General features: G+C 34.3%; 1 protein-coding gene across 4 annotated transcripts in view; it reads left to right on the forward strand.

Moving 5' to 3' along the window:
* Positions 1–18,173, forward strand: part of Pkcdelta (Protein kinase C delta) — a 68,043-nt gene extending 49,870 nt beyond the window's left edge. For 3 of the 4 annotated variants that reach the window (XM_089633365.1, XM_089633373.1, XM_089633354.1), the window contains 8 exons: positions 572–655; positions 3,414–3,550; positions 9,707–9,880; positions 11,289–11,443; positions 13,080–13,218; positions 15,546–15,734; positions 16,853–16,993; positions 17,312–18,173. In XM_089633365.1, coding sequence (XP_089489491.1) covers positions 572–655; positions 3,414–3,550; positions 9,707–9,880; positions 11,289–11,443; positions 13,080–13,218; positions 15,546–15,734; positions 16,853–16,993; positions 17,312–17,461 — 1,169 coding nt within the window. In that variant the 3' untranslated portion in view covers positions 17,462–18,173. The remainder of the gene's footprint in view (positions 1–571; positions 656–3,413; positions 3,551–9,706; positions 9,881–11,288; positions 11,444–13,079; positions 13,219–15,545; positions 15,735–16,852; positions 16,994–17,311) is intronic. The other variant, XM_089633359.1, reaches the window with a different exon arrangement.
* The last annotated feature ends 472 nt before the right edge of the window (positions 18,174–18,645 follow it).

Below are 18,645 nucleotides of genomic sequence, written 5' to 3' on the forward strand. Positions count from 1 at the left end.
GAGTATTTAAAATAAGGTAAATCTGGTTACGGTGGGGTTAATTTCAAAACTGCATTCTAAGTTCGTTTTAGCTTTTGAACAAATTGTAATCAGCAGAAGGGGACAACTATCATGTTGTTAAGCTTGTCAGCTTATTAAAATTTAATAGAAAGCTGTGACGCACCTATAACCGGCATATAATAGGGACCTTTAAACTTAAAGAACAAAATGGCGCAATGTCACATTCGAACAAATTGTAATCAGCAGAATGAAACAATCAAGTTTTGAAGCTTGTCAATTTATTACAAAAATATAGAATGCTGAAACGTACAAATAATGGCTCTTAACGGTGGGACCTTTCAAATGTCAAAAAAACAAAATGGCGCTGAATGGCCATTTAATCACATGTTACATTTCAATATTTGCGAAACAACCAGGCCTAACGGGGTTTTAAAGGAAAGTCAAACAATACCTATATATATATATTTAGAATATTATTTTAAGATGTACCTTTTTATTAATTACTAAGAAATGCATAAAATATTGAGCATTCACCGACAAATGACATAACCGTGTATGTGTGTGGGAGCAGGAGGAGGCACGGAGAAGCGGGATGGGGGCGGGGCTGGGACCAGTTCTGCACAGACAGATGCCCTCAGCTCGGATGCCATTCTGGGTAAGATGACATCACACACCTCTTCACATCAATCTCTTCCCTAATCCTCCATACTTGGCTAATTTTCTCCTAAATACTGCATCCACAGCACATCTACCATTACTGGCTACTCTCCATTCTGGCACCGGTCACACTCTATTTGTTACCTTCCTTAGAGAGCATACATACACACGATTTATTTATATTTTTCAGTTCGGATTTGATTGTGACGTGCTTGTGAATGTGTATACTCGTTATAGGTACGCATGAAATAACTGAAAAATTTGTGACGCCCGCTGTACTGTGTGTATTGCATTTTTCATGTTAATTGTCTGCGGCGTAGGCGTTATTTATATTATTGTGACTAGAAATCCCGTGACACGAAGTATACCTAGTTCGCGAAATAGGTGCCTGTTTTTTCCGCAAGATTTCAAAAATATCCTTTACATTCTTGGAATTCAATTAACGTCTGCGAAAAGCTGTGAAACTTTCCGTTTCGTGTGTCTCTTTGTGTTCGTTCTTTTGTTTCGCTTGAAACCAGCACATATCATCGCGGAAGAAAAATACAAAGCACTACGCAGGTAAACAGACAGCAAATATTTTTTCTTGGCCTGGAGAGAACATCAATTAGCAAATTTCATTTGAATGATGGGGCCCGATAAACAGAAAGGTCACAAACACAAGTTTAGGTAACTATACCTTTGAACTCATTGATGACATCGCCGTTACATTTGGATTCTAATTCGCGCTTTTCAGTGGGTGTGTGTTTGTTTGGATTATACTATTCCAGAGTTGTTTGCCAGTTTTCGCCGTCTATTTACTTTTTTGGCAGAGGTGGAAATTTCCCGTATCGTACCAATTATAATGTAAGAAATGGTATCTTCTGAATAATACTTTCGCTGATTTTGCTTACACTAACTGTATTATACATTGGAAATGATCCCATCCTTATTATACGATTGCTGAAAAATGTTTTAAAAAACGAACGCTTTACGATTCTTATGTGCTATTGTTAATAAATCGCAGATGATGTGTTCATGTTCCATTGTTATTTGTTTCTCTCATTTTGGTTAGGTTGCATGTTCTCCCTAATTTATTTATTTATGTAATGTTTGTAACATCTTTACTTACCCTTTCAATTAGCTGATGTCTGTTGTAGTATTTTAGTTCACCGCGTGTTGATACATATTTGCAAGCCGAAAGTAATCTCTCATAAAGATGAATGTACTGGTTTGATATGTTTGGTGTTTCCCGAAACACAAATAAATATTCTTGTCATGGTCCACTTAAAGCACGTTCACTTTGTTTAGTTTTAAGCTCAAAATAAATAAGTTATGCTGCTTAAAGAAGAAGAGTAATTTTCGGTTAATGAACTGCTCGATGACTCCTTAAGTTGACCAACCCAATAAATAATGTTAAATGAAATAGCTTTTCCGAGATTCTAAAACTAGAACTTTAGAGTATTTGTTTGGATAAGGCTTTTTTCCCTCATAGGTTAAAACTGTATAGAAGTTATGTTTATCATTTTTACATGTTTTAAAGTTATTCTTTTTCCACACTTTTTCCTGGATGCTATCTGCTAGCTTTTTTAACAAAGGGCCCTGCTAATGCAAAACTATTGGTTAGTTAAAAATATTTTTTTTTTAGTGTTTTCTTCGGTTAGTCACGAAGTTCTGAAAATAATTTTCGCAGTGGAATATTTGATTATAATAATTTGATTTTTTTTTATTTTTATAGTGAATACCTCACAAGAGTCCCAACTGCTCCCGTCTGGAGCCAGTGGGACTATGGCATCCCCAATTGGGGGATGTTGTGAGGCTGAAGGTAAGTGGGGAAGGGAAAGAGGAAGGTGGGGAAGTACCTTGCTATTCAGATCTAGTCACTAAAAAGGCTAAAGCCATTTGGAGCAACGTTTCAATTCTGAATGGTGGCGCCAACAACGCCAACGGGACTTGAACTCGTGTCCTTTCGATTTCCGGTCGACAGCTCTGACCACTGAGCTATGGCGGCTTATCTCTTATCCGCGAAATAATTCAATATATACTAGTGTTTCATTCAACAATTACTGCTTGTTACATTTTTTCACCTGAAACAACCAACTTTATTTTATACGGAAATGGACACGGATTCAAGTCCCGTTGGCTTCATGTATCTTTTAGCAGGAGATTTTTCAATGTGGATGAGTGTTTCAGGCTAATAATTATTGCTTATATAATAATTGTTCCCCTTTGTGCTATCCATAAAAATCTTGTCTTAAGCATTAGTTTACCAAAAAAATAATACTTAATAATTTTCTTTACCTTTGCCGATATTTCAATGAAAAGCTACAGCTTTTGCTTTTGAAAGTCTATTTTATTAATATGTCTTGTTATCAAGTTATATTCAAATTCTCCGTTTTAATTTTAAGCTTTTAATAATGAATAATATTTTATTAAAAAAATAACAGTTTATTTATAAATAATTTCTGATGTGTCATAATTATTGGACGTGGTAGCTATTTCGTCTTTCGAAGTCATTGTCACAGTTTGCTAATTCTTTCAGAAGGCGAAATAGCTTTCACCAGTTATAATAATCACACAGCAGAACTTGTTAATAAATAAACCTTTTTATAAATAAACAATAAATTTTTTAACTCAAAAAAGATTAATAATGATTTTATTTAAAAAAAATGTTTTTATCCACATTTCACGCTAGAATTTTACGATTCACACGAATGCAAACTTGAATGGAAAATATAAACTTACAGTAAACTAATATATTATGTCAAATTGTATTACAGAGGCCTCCACGGCGTACACAGCCTTCCAGCGCTCGGGGCGCGTGACCCCCCCGGCCACCACCATCCCCCGCTTCAAGAAGTACCAGGTTGAGGATTTCTACTTCCTCAAGGTGCTGGGCAAAGGCAGCTTTGGAAAGGTATACCTCTTTCACATCCTTTACTTAAACTTATATACTAGGCCTAAACGGCGTATACAGCCTTCCAGCTATCCAGCCTTAAATAAATAATATTTCTTGAGAAGTTGTACAAAATGAGAGAATCAACGAAACAGCCGTATAATCGAAACTTTCGACGGCGATTTGATTACCAAACAAACGATTGAAAAGAAACTGAAAATACCAATGACGCATCCTTTTTTGCTTTAAACAAAGACGGCGACGTTCTGTCTAAAAAAAATAGTAGTGTCGACTACGAGATCGACCAATAGCACGTCTTTTCAAAGGTCTCGCATCCGAAAGATTATTAAAATTTTTGCAACTGTATTAAATTTATTAAAAATAAATTAAAAATTAATTAATTAAAAATTAAAACTAATTTATTCCGTTGAATTTTATTTGGATACTAGCGCAGACCCGTGAAAAATCCCAAGATACTATAATATTGTAGAATTTGTGAAGCTGAAAGTATTTATAATTGAAACATTTGCCTTAGGATCATTGCCTTTTAAAAGAAGAAATTTGCCTTCAAAATGTTAGTAAACTTACAAAAATACGATATCTATCAAAAATTTAAGCAAAATAAATACGCATGTCCAATAAAGATTCACTAATTAATAAAATTATTTTAGTACCTGCCTACTTTATCGCTTGTCTGATATGATTATTTACTTGTCAGTTTAAATTTTGATAATTAAAATGAATCATTTTGCGCATTCACCGACAACCGAAATTAGTATCTTTAATCGCTACTTAAAATATCTCTTGATTTGATCTCCCGAAATTACATAATCTAGGTACAGCTTGACACTATGGACGTTGCAGTCGGTTACGTTGCTAGTGTAGATTTTGCGGTTTCAACAAATCTCTTTAAAAAAATAGTCCATTCTTTTGTTAATTTCTCTTACCCACTTGCAAACTTAACAGTGTCAAGCTGTTAGGCGTCACCATCAGAATTTAATGCACTTTATTCCTTAGCAATTTCGCTGTTGAAAATCAGACATAAAACATAGTATTTTATTGAGAGTCTGTCTTTAGCTAAACAAAAATACACCTTACAGGCGAACACAAAGCTGTAGAGTGTGCTCATATAGCATCCACTATATTTTCTCTTCCAATCCGCGAGCGTAAACTGACTTTGATATCAAACACTTAAATTTGAGTGGTCTTCTGAATTACGTGGGAGTTTCTTTTGAAATTCTCCAACTTAAATAGACCAGCTCGCTTTTGAGCATTGTACCTGATTTTCTTTGTTTATCTCATTTGACTAATGTGGGAGATCCGCAAAGTGTTGAAATTAATAAAACAAAGTGATTTATTTTGTTTCTTTTATTGTAGGTATACATTGCAACATTCACCTGTTTTCATTTCATTTGTTCTTGCTATACTCGTATGAGTTACAAAACTCATTGTAGGACGTGAGGAACTTAAAATACTTAGGTGGGAGTTAATAGGTACAATTTTAAATTGGTATTTTGATATCAAAAGTATAAGTTTCACATACAAAACAGTACACAAATAGAAAACGGGAAGTTAAATAGAACAAGCAAGAAGAAACAAAAAAGGAAACAGACAGGGATATACACATAATGCATTTAGAAGAAGTTACTTAGCCACTAATACATTGGTAAAAATAGATTATGCTCGATTTAAAATACAGGGGATAGAAAGAAAGAAACAAAACATAGTAATTACGTATTTTGGTTTTTATGTTTTAAAAAAATATTCTTTTAAAACCTTACTTTGAATTTTTAGATTATGCTGGCTGTTTTATACATATCTGGAAGAGAGTTATATAGTGTGTAGGCAATATAGGTAGTTAATTTTTGTGCTTTTATTGTATACTTTGTAACTTCCAAATGATTTCACTATTTTGTTTTTCTCTTTTGAATAATGTGGGGGATCCGTAAAGAAATGAATTTAATTAAACAAAGCAATCAAATTGTTTGCTTTTATTGTATACTTTGTCATTTTCACAAGATTTAATTATTTTGAACTATTTGAACAGAACAATTAATTTAGCTGCTTTTTCCTGTAAACATTATAACTTTCGCTGCTTTTATTTAGGCAATTGTGGTATTCAATTTTGCCTGAGTTAATGCCCGCGTTATTTGCACTTTGGGGTGAATGTTTCCTAAAACGACTTTGCGTCTTAAGCTCCTTCCGCATTAACAAATGCCATGATTATTTGAAAAGGCGCTTATTTACGATTTTTGCATGCAGACTCAGATTGAGATCGTGCGGGCCTTATACGAGTACCATCCGTCATAAAACTTTTTATTATTTTTAAGATGTTTCAGTTTGCCAGTTTTTATAAATTGAATTTGTGTTTTCATTCTTACTTACTTACTTAGAAGGATTTAAATTCGTACTACTAGGCAAATAAATATTAGTTTGTCGATAAAATAAAACACAAATAAATGATTATACTTGGTATTACATTGAATTTTTTCAATAACCTATGCTCAGTACAGTAAAAAAAATGTTAACATTGCCTCTTACTCCATGCTACCCTTTGATTTTAAAACATATTATTCAGTTTGGTCAAGTATTTTGGCCTCGCAAATCTTAAATTAAGTTTTCCATAAAAAGGGCCGCGTTGCCGTTCCCATTAAAAAGGACGAAACAGGTAGAATAGCGAAATATTTTTTTAAACGATTCTCACATCTAATGTTCATTAATATTGTCCCAAAAACATACAAAAATAATAAAATTGAGCTAGATCCTTAAATTATGTATTATGTGTGCCGCTAGGAGTGCTGCTGTCTACTTTGTGGATTAATTCATTAAATCATGGATCAATTCGTTAATACATGGATCAATTCATTAATAGATGGATCAATTCGTTAATACGTGGATCAATTCATTAATACATGGATCAATTCATTAATATATGGATCAATTCATTAATACATGGATCAATGCATTAATGCATAGATTATTTCATGAATAAATGGATTAATGTATTAATTTAAATACCTGTCTATTTTGAAATTGTTTAGGGAGGCGAGTAACGTACTTGCTTAAGTATGTATAAAATGTCAATAAACGCCCGGGTTGCCGGTAATGAAATACTAATAAAATATTTTATTAGTAAGTAAAATTATCCTCTAATACATTGATAATCTTAATACATAAATCGAAAAGTAGTCAACCAATATCGCTAAAAATTTCAAAGTTTGTTCTTATTAGTGCAAGGAGTGTTTAGAGAGTAGTTTGAATGGTAGAGAAAGACAGTAGTTAATGGCAGAAGAAGTCGGAGACGTCCGAGAAAGACATTAGCACGAAAGACACAGATAAATAAATTAATAAATGGATCAATTCATTATTATATAGATTAATTCATCTACATAAATTAATTCAATAATACATCAATTAATTAATTTACATAGATTATTCATTAATACGCACATTATTGATACATGGATTACTTCATTAAGGCGATGCAATACGTAGTAATGAAAAATCATGTGTTTTTGGTTTGAAAATTTGGTCGCCTAGAAATGTTTCAGATGATTTAATTAAATACTGCGAGTAGAATACATCTTGGCCTTTGCAATAATCGAGTATTTTTTAGATAAGTCTTTTTATAAGCCCAAAAAAAATAATGTATAAGGGCTATGAAAACTGCTTTAAAGTTCAAAATCTCCCACTTACGAACCCATTTTCGGTTATGGTTTTATTGTATAATGTGGCAAATTAAGTTATTTATAAAATGATCGAAATTTTTTTAAATATTTATGCCTGAACATCCACAAAATAAAATAAAAGGCACCTTTTGGCCATGTTTTTTTCTTACATAAATCAAAACAGTTGGATGGTGTTAAGCGGGAATTTAAGCCTTATCGCCATCTACGTAAGGTGTGTTATTGATAGCGGCTCCATTCAAAATATTACACGACGTAGTGCATCGCCTTAATCCACGAATATACATAATTGATAATTATTGAATAACGGAAATCATAATAAAATTACCTTTGTTACAAATTCTTTACAATAAGTTCCAATACTACGTCCAAAAATATAAATTTCTTTTCAAATAAAAGCTTGTTTTGTGTTACTTGTGATTTAATAAGAACAACAGTCACAGTCACATGACCGGCCGCCCGTAGCGAAGTCTCAACTTAAAGCTCGCCTTGAGACGTCAGAGAAGCATTCGGCCCTCCTGAATAGCGAATTAACAGCTTGTTTACTAAATAACTAATACAGTTTGAGCAAATAACTCAGAAATAATAGTATTCACTATCGATTAATTAGGATCAGGGTTTTCTTGTAGGGAGGGCAGAAATTGAGAAACCTCGAATAGAAAGTGAAATGTAGAAATTGTATTTCTCGAAACCAGATTAATTCGAACAAGAATATTTAGAGATAAATTAGAAATGAGAATGTTTATTGAACATTTCACTGAACATTCTTCGCATCTCTTGCACTCTGAAATCTTATCATCAAACATTTTAATTTTGGATGTTTGTGACGTGATGTAATGTGAAATATTCCTGAGTGAAATTATTAAAGTTATATGAAATTTTATATTTCGAAATTGGAAATGATTGTGGAAATCATTACTGACAAGCAATAATGTAGGTACCAAAATAATTTAATTAAAATGAATTAATAATTCTGTATTTCTTACGTATAATTTTTTAAGGATGATTTTTCAAGTTTACTAACGGTGTTCATTCAAAAGGTAATTTTTTGACGTCTATCTAATTTGTCGACGAAAGTATAATTAACAACATTTGTTGTTGAAAGACAATGAATGATCCCGAGATCCCAGCTTCACAAATCTTACAATTATAATATCCTGTGATTTTTCTCGAGTCTGCTCAAGTACAACATAAAATTTGCGCTTTATAATAATAACGTACAAAAACTCTCAAACCTTGAGCTCTGGCGTCATAAAACAGTTTTGTATCATATGTTTCTTATTCGACACAACTAGTTTAAGCACGCAACTTCTATCATGCGCTGTGGAGCTTTGGTGTATTAATTTATGTAACTACAAAAACTTTTTTTTTAAATATTTACTTAGATAAATGAAAGTGGACAAATTTTTAAACAAAATTTTTTGCAGGCTTTTTTTTCCAGCGTCTTGAAGCGTTCTACGCTCAAACTGTAAAACTTTGGCAGGTGTATCCATGAAAAAAAAATTCGTTAGTGCTCAAAAAAACTTGTGACAAGTTTATTATTTTTGTATTAGAGAGAAAGCGTTCGTATTAACACAGCTTTATGATTATGATTTCAACGCGCTCGGTTAGCTGGACTATAAATTACGTTGGTTTTGAATTTACACCCTTTTATTTTTTTTATCTGTTGAACGATAATTGGAACATGTCTACAAATGAATAACTTCTTTACGATATTCCTAAAGCCGGATCATATTAATAAATTCTTTATTCATGTATGACAAAGATAGACATTCGAAACTATAGATGTGCATGAATGGAATAAACGATAGGAACGGGTGGCGTTTCTGTATTCAAAAGTTGTGTCGATTACTACCTACAAGCCTCGAAACCTGGCGGATTTTGAGGTGTCAAGTGGTTAAGAAAGTGGTGTGCCGTAATAGAGCAACGACAGTTTGCAAATGGCGGCGATTATTGTTGATACTCGTTGTTACTGCTGATTTGTGTGTTATTTTACCGCAAGCATATAAAAAAAACAGAGTGATTAGACTATTTTAACCAGTGAATTTGTACTTCGTAATTTAGCAGTTGAGCGCCCTGACTCTCGTTCTTGCATTTTCTCTTACGACGAATAACATTTTCGGGTGGGAAACAATTGTATTATTTATAACAATCGATATTTAAGTAATTTACGTGTATTTATAAATTAAATGTTATTCCTTGACTTTCAATCGTATTTTCCGAGTATTAACACTTTACCATTACACATGATGGCATTTTGGCACTGTTTTAGTGCAATTTACTTAAAGATAGCATACGATTTTACGTGACGCGTGACAGTTTATTAATAAAGCTACGAAAACGAAAGCACTACAATTGACATACTTTTTGCTTGCCACTTTGCTATATAACGTCAACGCGGTGTGTGTATTCAATATACAGGAAAATGAACACATTGCGTATAAAATCACGAACGATACCAGTAATCAACTAAAATATGATTATTGTGCAGGTGCTGTTGGCCGAGTTGAAGAACACGGAGTACTACTACGCCATTAAGTGCCTGAAGAAGGACGTAGTGTTGGAGGATGATGACGTGGAGTGCACCCTGATAGAGAGGAAGGTGTTGGCACTGGGTACCAAGCACCCCTACCTCTGTCATCTCTTCTGCACCTTTCAGACTGAGGTAAACTATTCCCTACTTATTCATTATCCAGGTACCTAATAACTTTACTACAATATTACAAAAAAATGGATGGTTATATAGTGCCGATTTGTGACAAATCACTTCAAAAGCGTACACATTCAATTTTAATGTTTCCTACCAAAAGATTATTTATTTGTCCGTTATTTCAATAGAATAAGAACAAATAAAAACGATAAATGCCGATAAAAGCAATTCCTTAATAATGCTACTTTCGGTGTCTAACTGTAACTCCGGTTCAATAAACTCTCTAACTTGGATTTGCTTTGATTTTCAAAATTGAAACTGATTGTTCAGACAAGCAATAAATTAAATTCAAACATTGTTATATTTGAATTCATTACTAATTCTATATTTAAAATGTGTATTTCTTTATTGATAGAGGTCGTAATTTTTCAAGTTTACTAAGGGTGTGCATTCGAAAGGTCTAAATCTAAAAGTTCTATATTATCGTCTCTTAAATATTTATATTTGCAGTTTCACAAATCTTACAATTAACATATCCCATAGCGCTAATAGAGGCGGTTCGCGCCGTTTGCCTTTGTTCATTCTGTTCCTGTGATTCTTAGTTGGACTCGCAACTACCATAATATTCTTTAAAATATCAATATCAACATCAACAATAACTTATTATTGTATGGGATTGGTATACCGGAAACGACAGCAATGTAAAATTGTACAACATTTATAGTAAAAGATAATAGTTTCTATTTTAGTAGTCTTGAAACACCTCCGTGGAATGTTCATTCATTCGGCATGTTATTTTTTAAATAAATTTTACATAACTGTGTATTTTGAAGACTTCATCCAATGTATCATTTTTTAAATGTATGTATTGGATATAGTCCAGGTCGATAAAATACAATATTTATTTTCAATGTCGGAATTATTTTTCTAAAATTACCTTGAACGACCTTCGTTTTATGAGTATTGATAATAATACATAAAATGCACATATTGTATTGTGCATTTTCTGATCATATTTTAACACGCCATTCTATTTTTTTTCCATGAAAATACGTTTTTTAAAGCTCTTATTAACATATTTTGGAATAAAACTCTTATTAAAATATTTTGGAATAATATTCAGTTATAAATATTTTAGTTTTTATTTTTCTCGTAATAACGTCGGAATAAATAGATTTAAATTGATAAATAAACAAGTCAACATTATATTGTTGTTTCCATATTATTAAGTATTTAAAAAACAAAATAAAAAAGAATTGTTTAAACTACTTGTTAAAACTACAAGTATTATGCTACAATGATAGTTTATCAATTTATGGTTGCTATTAATATGATTCTATTTTACATAATATGTTCGTTTATTTGTGTATAATCTTGAGTGGTTGGTCAAATAAAATATTAATTGAACCGTTTACGTTCCCAGTCTCACCTGTTCTTCGTGATGGAGTACCTGAACGGTGGTGACCTGATGTTCCACATCCAACAGAGTGGCCGCTTCCCCGAGGCCAGGGCTAGGTTCTACGCCGCCGAGATAGTCTCCGGCCTCAAGTTCCTCCATAAGAAGGGCATAGTGTACAGGTAATCCCCCTCTTCTCGCCTCGTTCATACCCTTTTCTACGCCGCCGAGATAGTCTCCGGTCTCAAGTTCCTCCATAAGAAGGGCATAGTGTACAGGTAATCCCCCTCTTCTCGCCTCGTTCATACCCTTTTCTACGTCGCTGAGATAGTCTCCGGTCTCAAGTTCCTCCATAAGAAGGGCATAGTGTACAGGTAATCCCCCTCATCTCGCCTCGATCATACCCTTTTCTACGTCGCTGAGATTGTCTCCGGTCTCAAGTTCCTCCATAAGAAGGGCATAGTGTACAGGTATTCCCCCTCATCTCGCCTCGTTCATACCCTTTTCTACGTCGCAGAGATTGTCTCCGGCTTCAAGTTGCTCCATAAAAAGGGCATAGTGTACAGGTAATCCCCCTCTTCTCGCCTCGTTCATACCCTTTTCTACGTCGCTGAGATAGTCTCCGGTCTCAAGTTCCTCCATAAGAAGGGCATAGTAGGCAGGTTAATCTACTTGTTCATACCTTGTTATATGCCACTAACATAATCTCCGGCTCCAAGTTCCTCCACAAGAAGGGCACAATGAAAAGGTTATCTCTTTGTTGCCTCCTTGGTCTACCCGCATTAAGTTTCTCCATAAGAGGGGCACAATGTACAGGTAATATCCTGGTTCATACCTTGATATAAGCCACTAACGTAATCTTCGGCCTCAAATTCCTCTACAAGAAGGCCATAGAAATAATGTACAGACTCCTTGTTCTCACACCTTGTTCCACTCCAATAACATAGCCTCATGTTCCTTCACAAAAAAGGCATGTGTACAAGCACTCGTTTTTCGCACCCTTTTCCACCCCACTAAGTTTATCTCTGGCCTCGAGTTCCTCGACGAAAAGGGCACAGTGCACAGGTAATCTATTTGTCTGCACCTTGTGTTGGCCGTGGGCCACGTTAATCATATTTCAGTCTGACAAATATTGTAATTACAGTGATGACTTGTCACTCGCTCGGAACAATCCTCGATTTTTTGCGCAGTGCCTATTTTCAGTCACTGGATGAACTAAACTAGAACTGCAACTACTGAATAGATAATACACACTAGAAATGCCTTTCATATAGATTTGAATGGAATCCGATATCGCCCCTGGAACCTTTCGTTTCTAACCAATTTAGCACGCGCTCTGTGCCTCTTAAACAACTTGACATCGTATATCGCCATTCTATTTTCATAATGATGAAACGAATTTCTGTAAATGAAATTTAAGCAAAGAATGGTCAGACTTTTGGATCACGAAACAACCTCACATCGCATTTCTTATGTTCTTATTTATTATAAATCTGCAACGAATTGATTCTATTTCTGATTCATTACATTCTGATTCATTGCATTATCGATCACATTCATTTTTTTATTTACTATTTTTTACTAAGTTCATATTTACGACAAGAGGCGGTGGCGTGTATCAAAATTTGGAGTAAGCCATTAAAAATAAATCATATTAAAGAGCGAAAATTTTACAACTTGTGTTGAGGAAAATAAACAGAGTGTTCCTAAATTGAAGAAATAAGTGTTTGTCTTCTTCTGCGTGTTTTTATCACTATCCATGCAATGGTATTCATAATTTTTTCTGTTTACTTTTCTGATGGTGAAGTGTTTTTGCAGAGACCTCAAGCTGGACAACATCCTCCTGGACTTCGAGGGCCACGTGAGGATCGCGGACTTCGGGATGTGCAAACTGCAGATCTACCTGGACAAAACCGCCGACACATTCTGCGGCACCCCTGACTACATGGCACCTGAGGTACCGTAAAAATACCGTACTTTACACCGATGGTGTAACTTTTCATCGATGGTGTAACTTTGCACCGATGGTGTAACTTTGCGCCGATGGTGTAACTTTGCGCCGATGGTGTAACTTTGCACCGATGATGTAACTTTGTACCGATGGTGTAACTTTGCCCCGTTTGAAAAGATTTTTATATTTGATATAATATTTTGTGTTATCAGTGATGTGCGTTAGTTATGCCTGTTTATGTTTAGTCTTAACGTTCCAATGAACTCAAATTCGCTTTGAATTTAAGTGTCATTTTCACAAATGAACTGATTGTTTGTACCAAAACATAATATATTTAACAGATAATTATTTTAATAGCCATTTCCAAAATTGGAACTGATTTGTCGAGATTTCAGACTATACGTGATTTTTTCGCTTGTCTGCGCTGGCAAATTATAAATATAAAGAATGGCTAAGTGTTTAAAAAATAAACAAAAATCCTACATTGCATTATATTGTAAACAATTGCACATAAAATAAAGGAGTTCAAATGATTCATTCAATGAATTATTCTTTGCACCGGTTCAAAGCGTACCTGTACAACGTACTGGTACAAAGTAACCTTCTCGATTACTTTACCCTACTTTTCCAACCATTTTCATGGGTTTATATTGTGGTTTTTTTTTTGTGTCAATACACGATTAACATTGCCGTATAGTTTCTAATCAAAGGTTTTTATAAACATTTTTTACATATTTAAAAAAAAAATGTCAGCCAAAATGGAGCAAATTTAGGTACATTTACAAAATGTGCTTATTCGTTACTCGCTTTCTGTTTCTTATTTTAACCTGGACTTGGCCCGAGATCAAAATCCCTGCACATTAAGTTATTTTATTATCCAATGAAGTAACTGTTTATTTTCTGTTTCACTGATGCTTATTGTTACTGGTGAAATTTTGTTTTCACTTTGAGAGAATGTTTTCTTTGTTATTGTGTCGTCGTTCTAAATTTATCGCACTAAAATCTTACAATTGTTATACAAACTTAAATTACAATTAATATTTTGAGAGCCATTTCTGTACCTGGAAGGCAAATCACGTCATGTCTACTTTAGATTACTTTACAGGAAAGCAGAAAAAAACTATTCAAATAAATTTTGAAATTCAGATTATTAATGGAAAATGTCTATTTTGGATAACTTTACAATTCAGATTAGTAATGGTAAATGTCTATTTTGGATAACTTTACAATTCAGATTAGTAATGGAAAATGTCTATTTTGGATAACTTTACAATTCAGATTAGTAATGGAAAATGTCTGTTTTGGATAACTTCACAATTCAGATTAGTAATGGAAAATGTCTATTTTGGATAACTTTACAATTCAGATTAGTAATGGAAAATGTCTATTTTGGATAACTTTACAATTCAGATTAGTAATGGAAAATGTCTATTTTGGATAACTTTACAATTCAGATTAGTAATGGAAAATGTCTATTTTGGATAACTTTACAATTCAGATTAGTAATGAAAATGTTTACTTTGGATAACTTTACAATTCAGATTAGTAATGGAAAATGCTTAGAAACATGCAACGATAATAAAAATATGTTATCAGTAGAAAAAAATGCCATTATCGTCGATCCACGTCATTTTTGATGCCACTTAACGAAAATTGGTATTTTACAATATTGTATATCACGACTTTTGTTATTATATTGATTTTAGTTAGATTCCTATTGCTAGAGAAATTGAAAATAGGTACCTACTAGTATTTATTCAATTTGGGGGGCGGATATGGTTACCGCCGCCCCGGGGACCATTTATTGGATAACCCACACCTCTGCTATAGGTCACACCAAGTGAGATGTGTTCAGGATGCGCCTACCCACCACCTGTGTGGCGTGCCAAATCGGGAGAGGCTGGTTTGGGGAGACTCTTGGGATATATTTATACGTCACTCCTGGACACACTGATCCCTAGATTCCTAGGCAGTCTACACACCCATCATACCTTTTTCCTTCTCATAACATCACATCCTTTCTCTCCTTAAAAAGACCCTCCACGTACCATCCCCAAAGATTTCGTAGGCCCTGAGAGAAATTATTTTCCGCATGGTCTCCCGTGTGGGGTTAATGTAAAAAAATAATAATGTTTTTCTTAAAAATTGACGTTATATCTTACGACTCTGAGGAAAGGAAATTAAAATAACTCGATGTTGAATATAAGTCTATCCCAACAATTGATTATGTCATTCTGTCTTCTTTTAATCTCAGGAATGTTTCAGATTTCGTAACACTTAATTTTAGATCGTCGTCTTAAAATTAACAAACACATTTTGTTGTTTTTTTTTAGATAATCAAGGGACAGAAATATAATCAAGCGGTGGACTGGTGGTCGTTTGGTGTTCTGCTCTACGAGATGCTCATCGGACAGAGTCCTTTCAGCGGCTGTGACGAAGACGAACTATTCTGGTCCATTTGCAACGAATTACCTAGCTACCCCCGATTCTTATCTTCAGAAGCTTTACAAATGCTGAACATGGTAAAAATACAATGCTTTATTATGACTATGGTTTACAGAAAAAAAATTGAAATTGATGTAAAAAGCAATTTAAATAATCACCTCACATTTGCCCTGGTGATGAACACTGGCAGGCTATCTGAATCATTGACTAAAGGAATAAAAGCAAAACATCCCTTAATACTCCAACAATCAATCATGATTATATTTTTGGCTGTGAGAATCTTAAAACATATCTAAATTAAATAAGATTATTTATTTTGTTGTTTGTATGAACAGTTAAGGGCACCCACCACTTTTCCGAACCGTTTTGAGGACTTGTTGGTTCTCACGTAAAGATTCTACTTTTGTTTAAACGAAGCTACTATTAAATGATTATAAAAGCCCCCGACTGTCCCTACACCACACAACATATATATTTATACATACCAAAAACGTTTAGGTGTTCTCATCCAAGGCAGTTTGTTCTTGAAGCTAGAGGAGAGACAACATTTATAAAGAAGTACATTCAAAGGAAAAAGAAAGTAAAAGCAATTTAGCAATTAAAACACATTCCCACGGCAGCGAACAATACATAAACAGCCTTAGCTTCTGGCGCACCACAGGCAGTCCCGACAAGAGATAGAGAGCAGTGGGGTGGGAAGTTGGTCCTACGAACCCTTCACACCGTCCTCAGCAGCACAATGGCCAGACGTGACACATATGAAGATGGTGGGATATTGGAGAAGAGACTTCTGAAGAACCCTGGGGACTAAGTAACTCCCTCCAGCCGACAGGACCACAAGAGAACTGAAGGTCAGGGTTGAAGAGAACCTTCGCTTTCACTGCTATCGCTACGTCAGGGGTGGTGCAGTGAACTCTGTTTGTATGAACAGTGTGAACACCCAGTTCGTGTCTAGACGCATTTGTGGGAATTTGATAGGGGTTTTGTTGGTAATCTACTTACTGGTCACTGGCTGGCCATAAGATGTAGAGTATTGTTTATTGCCACCGTCGCAGATGGTGGTTATTTTCTCCACGCACAATGCCCAATTGATATTGCTGACACAGTCAGCTTGCATATTCTTGTCATTGTATCGAGAAATACTCCCCATAAATGTTGGTATCACATATTCACACATATTAAATGTTATTTTCAGTTGCTAGATAAGCAAGCCAGCACACGCCTGGGGGGAAGTGAGTGCATTCACGGAGATATCTGCGAGCAACAGTTCTTCAGACAATTGAACTGGGAAAAGATGGAGAGAAGACAGCTTCAGCCTCCGTTCCGCCCTCAAGTGGTAAGTATCTACTGTTTAACTAAATAAAATCACCTCAAATACAAGTGATCCATAGATACTCACATTCCGTTGTTACCTCTAGAACTTCCGTTTTAAAGTTAAGTGGCATTTTCGTTACTTCCATGTAGGTTTGAACAGAATCCGACGAAATTAATTTCTATATTTTCGGACATACTTCTGGATCACAAAACAAGAACACTTTGAATTTCAAGTGTTATTTTTTATTATATGGTTGTAACCTATTCCCTTTTCCCATAAACGACGGAACTCTGAGCAGCAGGACTTAATACAACTAAAGCTTTTATTTTTGTTTTTCAGCGGCATCCCCTAGACACCCAATACTTCGATAAGGCGTTCACCGGAGAGAGGGCTCGCCTGACCCCAGTAGAAAACAATATCCTCCGGAGCATGGACCAGGCCGCCTTCCGTGGTTTCAGTTATACCAATCCTAACGCCACAGACCATTGAGGGGGTTGCAGGATTATGTTGACACCGTCAAATATCCCACGAGGAACGGGTTGGAGGTTCCAGCACTCGACAGAGGCAGAACCTCCGACTGCGAAGCCCAGGGATCGTGCCCTGCCGCTAGGCAATTATCCAATGCCCATTGCGTATGGAAATATTTGTGTCCAGTCGTTAGAACATGTTCGAAATTTGGAATACCGCAAGGTCGCCACCTTGGACCGGTCAGAGCTAGAAAAATGAGTCGTGAACAAAAAAATATTATTCGATATATTTTATGATATTGATATGATGTGCCTTATGTTTTATTTAAGAAAACAACTGTTTTTCTAAGATATAATACTATACGAATATAATGTAGGTTAAGATAAATTAATATTTTAATTAAGAATGTATAATACAATATGTACCTTCAACGGTGGTATATATGTCTGTTTTAATATTTCTCCCTATGTCTACTTAACTGTGAAACAATTGTTGTTAATATAAATATATATTTTTAGATATATGTTATTATATAAGATATTAGATGAATAGATCTTTCTTTTTTGTAAACCAAAGAATTTTATTAATCTCTTTAGAATAGTACAAATATACATAAAAACTAGTGCCTGTCTTACAATAGGAAATATTAATCTAATGTTTTTTATTAACCACCCCCCGTCAGCTTAACCTAACTTTACACACAAACACGTTTGTTTCATGAAAATGAGACAATTGAGATGTGATTTAAAAAAAAATCTATTATAAAATTATTTATAAACATAGTTAATACCCAGATATTAAAATAATTGGACATACCTGGAATGAATAATTAAAAGAAAGACTGTTAGGTAAGATATTGCGTTAGATATAATATTTGACGGCCTCCGTGTTCGATGGGTTAAGTTACAATAAAATATTTATATTTATTCTATAAATAAATTCCTGAAAGTTGACCGAAACTAAAGTGTATGGTTACAAATTGGCGGGATTTTTTCGTTGACAGTTGAAAGTTTAAAAATATGTGAAGTTACAGTTTTCTTACTGATTCCCTACAAAAAAGGAATGTGTTTACTTAGGACGGGTTGTTTCGGAGTATTTGAACAATTCATCAAATGTCAACGTTCATTTCTGGGATCTGTGAAAGTCCAATTCAAGTTCTGTTATTATATCATTATAGGCTAGTTGCTTGAAAAAACTGAAATAAA

Source organism: Hesperophylax consimilis, chromosome 1 (genome assembly GCF_061612785.1).
Source record: "Hesperophylax consimilis isolate HC1 chromosome 1, BYU_Hcon_1.0, whole genome shotgun sequence".
Taxonomy (NCBI): domain Eukaryota; kingdom Metazoa; phylum Arthropoda; class Insecta; order Trichoptera; family Limnephilidae; genus Hesperophylax; species Hesperophylax consimilis.